The 4345-nt window shown below is 35.5% G+C and overlaps 1 protein-coding gene across 1 annotated transcript; it reads right to left on the bottom strand.

Moving 5' to 3' along the window:
- Nucleotides 1–1446: 1446 nt before the first annotated feature.
- On the bottom strand, nucleotides 1447–4326 carry LOC107705514 (mannose-1-phosphate guanyltransferase alpha-B-like). The gene is made up of 9 exons (XM_016508821.1): nucleotides 4321–4326; nucleotides 4111–4170; nucleotides 3864–3988; nucleotides 3613–3747; nucleotides 3427–3524; nucleotides 3220–3266; nucleotides 3055–3147; nucleotides 2786–2954; nucleotides 1447–2053 (listed from the first exon to the last, which is right to left on the bottom strand). Exons 1-9 carry the CDS (start codon nucleotides 4324–4326, stop codon nucleotides 1953–1955), a joined length of 834 nt encoding a protein of 277 aa, XP_016364307.1. The 3' UTR covers nucleotides 1447–1952.
- Nucleotides 4327–4345: the final 19 nt, after the last annotated feature.

Genomic DNA, 4345 nt, shown 5'->3' with positions numbered 1-4345 from the left:
CAAACATTTTATTAAGTGATAAGGCGATAAGTGGTTCCTCGCAAAAGCATAAGGTTATTCAGCATATTGAAGCCTCCCCTCAATTGACAGCCATTAAAAAAAACTGCCTCATCTCCGTGCCAGTGTACAGTACTGCTGCATTACGCTTTTTTGCTAACCGTGAAGGCTCCCCCTATGGGCTCTGCTGCAGAGGTCCTTTGGTGCCATTAGTTTGCCCGATTTCTGTGATTGGTAGAAATTTCTCTGCAGGATCATGGGTAGTGTAGTTCTTCACTAGGAATTGCCCTGTTAAATATTTTTTTTAAAAATCTAAAATTTAGATTAAATAATGCACGCAGTGCAATAACTGACGCAGGCTTTAAGAGAAGTATACTTCGAGTATACTTTAAAGGGGTCATATGATGCGATTTCAAGTTTTCCTTTCTCTTTGGAGTGTTACAAGCTGATTGTGCATAGATAAAATCCCTGAAGTTGCAAAGACTAAAGTCTCAAAACCAAAGAGATATTCTTTATCAAAGTTAAGACTCTGCCACGCCCCCCTAGTAGCTCACATCTTCTCAGAACCTAACAGAACCATCGACTCTGGGCGGGTCACTGAATGTGAGGCCTTTAAAGTCTGCGAAGATTCCCGCCTCTCAAGATGGGCTTGTCCAATGAGAAAGGCCGGAATCCCAAGTGGGAGTTTTGAGATAATGGGTAGTTTTATGACTCTTTGTGTGGAAGCATGGTAATTTGCATATGGAACTTGAATCGAAATTACTAAAGATTCTCAGGACACTAATATATTGCCTATGTACCAACATATAATATACACTCTCGTTTAGATCATCAGAAGACTAATTCATATATACTAAACATGGTAGGGTTACATATATGTAAGATGACATGAATGAGTGTTTTGATCATAAGCCTGCATAAAACAGTATAAAATCTCAAAGACAACATACACAATGACCTGAAGGATATGTGTGTTCATTCAAAGAAAGGTTTTCCTATTAATTAATTAGAGAAGAGTCCATTTTTACTGTGCACTGTGGATTTCCTATGGAAAATGTAGTGCGAGGGGAAATTCTCAACATGGCATTAGGTCGTAAATGTATCTGGTCTAGCAAAGGTGTCGTGGTTGCCATGGTAACCAGTGTCCTGGGCCTCGTTCACAGACATCTTGGCACCCAGTATGTTTATTGGGTGAGGGGTCTGTGAATGTTTGTTAATCTAATGAATAATTGATTTGTTAAATCAAATGAAAAATGGTGTGTCTGATTGGTCCAGACGCTACAATGTAAACTTCAGTAACACGTTTAAAGCATTATAGTGTATTCAATTCTTTTTTTCTAATCTTTTAATTAAAATATAAAAGCATTAGGCTCAATTTGTGCTCACAGGGGACTCGTCAATTTTTCATAATAAAACTCCACACGTTCTGATATTTCTGTTGTTAGATTATTTTAATACAGGGTTGCAATAGAAAACAGGAATAATTAAAATCCTTAACCTTTTTTTTTTTTTTTTTTTTTTTTTAACTAAACCTTATCACCATCTTTTCACCATCTGTCAGTTTCTAAAAACTACTTAATTGCTCACTCCTCATTTTACTGAAAAGGCAATACAGGTATGTGTGATTTGTAATTAAGGAATAAAACTAAAATAAAAGTAAAATCTAGTGTTGTGTTACTGTATGTGTATAAGGTATCAACATAGAATGAGCTATTAAATACAAAATTCCCAGTCCTAAAATTATTAGGAAAATACACCATTGAACCATATTTTTCACGCTATATTACTGCAATACAATTTGACCACACAAGTGGACTCCTTTTCTCTGAACTGTAACTACCGAATACATAAACATGAAATAATGATAAACAATACTTTGTGCAATCTTTAGGCATACTTTCTACATGACCCAATGTACAGTGTTTATTTAGAAAAACGAGAGAGGAAAGTGTCTTCTATAGGATAATCTGGTTTTGGAAGCTCCTGTTCAGATCTTTATGAGGCAAGACGATAGAGTTTCGAATGATGACCTCTGATGGAATACTCACATTGCAGCCTAGAACAAAAAATATAGAGTATAGATGGTCAGACAAACTTCCTGTTGTGGAAAAACTGTTGCCACACACATGCGGTAGCAAGATGATTAATTGTAATAATTTCTTAAGGAACAGCTCCACCTTCTGGACTAAACCTACCGGTACAGCCCATGTGATTAAAACAATCTTCAGATTATAATCAATAATTGCAGTTACAATATGACTATATTATATTACCTTTCAAAAGTTTGGCATCAGTATAATTTTTTCTTTTTAAAGAAATTATTATTCAGCAACAATGCATTAAACTGATCAAAATTGACATTAAAGACATTTATATTGTTACATAGATTTTAAATAGTTTTTTTATTCATCAAAGAATCCTGAAAAAATGTACTACTGTTTCCACAAAAATAATAAGAAGCACAACCGTTTTCAACATTAATAATAACAAATGTTTCTTGGTCACCAAATCAGCATATTAAAATGATTTCTGAAGGATCATGTGACACTGAAGACTGGAGTAAAGATGCTGTTAAAATATATTAAAACAGAAAAAAGTTGTTTTAGATTGTAATAATATATATTAATTATTCATAATAAATGCAGTCTTGATGAGCATTCTTTCAAAAACATAAAAAATATATTTAAAACCTTATATTATATTATATATTATATTATATATTATATTATATTATATTGTATTGTATTGTATTGTATTATCTATCTATGTTGCCACTAGATTTTCATACCAAGGATGGTGATGGATGGGGTTAGACCTCCATCCCTGAACAGTGTCTCGCTGTCAATCTTGGCATATGGGTCGTTGGGATTGGGGTCACTTGGAGTTCCTTCTACTCTTGCCCATTTCCCCACTGTACTGTCCCACCCAACAATACTGTTCAACACACAACAGTGATCCTGAAACAGAGACCCATATATTTAATGATCAATTTCACTTTTCTTTCTGTTGTCTGATTGCCATTGTTACAAATGTGAAAACAGAAGCAATCAGCTCCACCTGTAACACGGCTCCATGTAAAATGATGGACTCCCTCACTCTTACGCCTCCTCCAATTATCACTCCTTTGCCAATGGAAACATTAGGACCCAACTGAACAGAGAGAAAGAAATTGAGTACAGCACAGAAACATATATTTATATAAGTTGTTGTCAATGTACCTACCACAGCAGAGGGATCAATGTTTGCTGTTGGGTGGATATAAACATCTCCTGAAGGTGGAAAACAGATCATTTTCAGCGGCCTTGTAGCTGCACATAATTTTATAACACAACTATTCAGTTCTATATTTACACAGGTAAATTATGTTTAACAAAAACAAACCTTATTAGAGCTAAACTCTTAAGAGAGTGAATAGTTCATGCAACATACCTATAATTTTGGGGGTTCCGTCTTGGTTTGTGGCCAGTCTCTCAGGATGTGACTGATGATACTGCTTGAGGTACAAACGACTAGCATATATTGCTGACCTGTATTACATTATAATAATATCATGTATAAGAAACAGTGGCAGAAAGGAGAGATGACGGGTAAAAACTGAGAGAAAGGCAGATTTACCCTGCAGACTTTATCTGACTCCAGAAATGCTGTGTTTTGTAGACAACAAGTTTTTTCTGTCCCGCTAGGGTTGTAAAGATGTCCTGTTCTAGCCGAATCACCTCTGGCATCTGCTTGCCATTAGTGAGCTCTTCCCTGTGGAAAAAAAAAAAAACGCATTTCAGTGCAAACGGGTCAGACTGACCTATTATTATACACGTAAATCTATCCAGGGAAGGCTGCAAAGGCTGAATTATGTTAGTGACACTCACTGGATTTGCTGGTTCTTCTGGAAAACCCAATGTGGCTGGCCAAAAATATCTGGTGTGAACAAATAGATACCACAGTTGATAATGTCACTTACAAAAGTACTGGGTTTCTCCACAAAATGGAGCACCTGAAAGAAAATGAGTGATAATTAGCATACTGTGAAAAAGTAAGCATCTTCTTAATGGCATTTATTAAACAGAATGTTTGTCCATCTTGTACAGCAATATTGCACGGTTTTCTTTATAGTACCTCATTTGTCTCATGGTTTTCCACAATGCAGCCATAGTTCAGCGATTGTGTTCTATTGGCCTGCAATGAGAGAGATATAGAAACAATCCTGAAACAATTTACCACTGTTTCCACAAAAATAATAATCAGCACAACTATTTTCAACAGTGATTAAAAAAAATTGAAATGTTTCTGAAACACCAAATCAGCATATTAGAATGATTTCTGAACGATCATGTGACACTGAAGACTGGAG

The sequence above is a fragment of the Sinocyclocheilus rhinocerous genome, unplaced genomic scaffold, assembly GCF_001515625.1.
Source record: "Sinocyclocheilus rhinocerous isolate Xijiao unplaced genomic scaffold, SAMN03320098_v1.1 scaffold504, whole genome shotgun sequence".
Taxonomy (NCBI): domain Eukaryota; kingdom Metazoa; phylum Chordata; class Actinopteri; order Cypriniformes; family Cyprinidae; genus Sinocyclocheilus; species Sinocyclocheilus rhinocerous.
The sequence above is the reverse complement of the archived record's forward strand: the minus strand, read 5'-3'. Positions and strand labels throughout refer to the sequence as shown.

Excerpts from the sequence above, each read along its gene's own strand:
- LOC107705514 (XM_016508821.1), bottom strand. Across the intron at positions 3,267-3,426 it reads CGGAACCCCCAAAATTATAG|GAGATGTTTATATCCACCCA; the intron begins GTATGTTGCATG and ends TTCCACCTTCAG. Across the intron at positions 3,148-3,219 it reads ACATTGATCCCTCTGCTGTG|TTGGGTCCTAATGTTTCCAT; the intron begins GTAGGTACATTG and ends CTCTCTGTTCAG.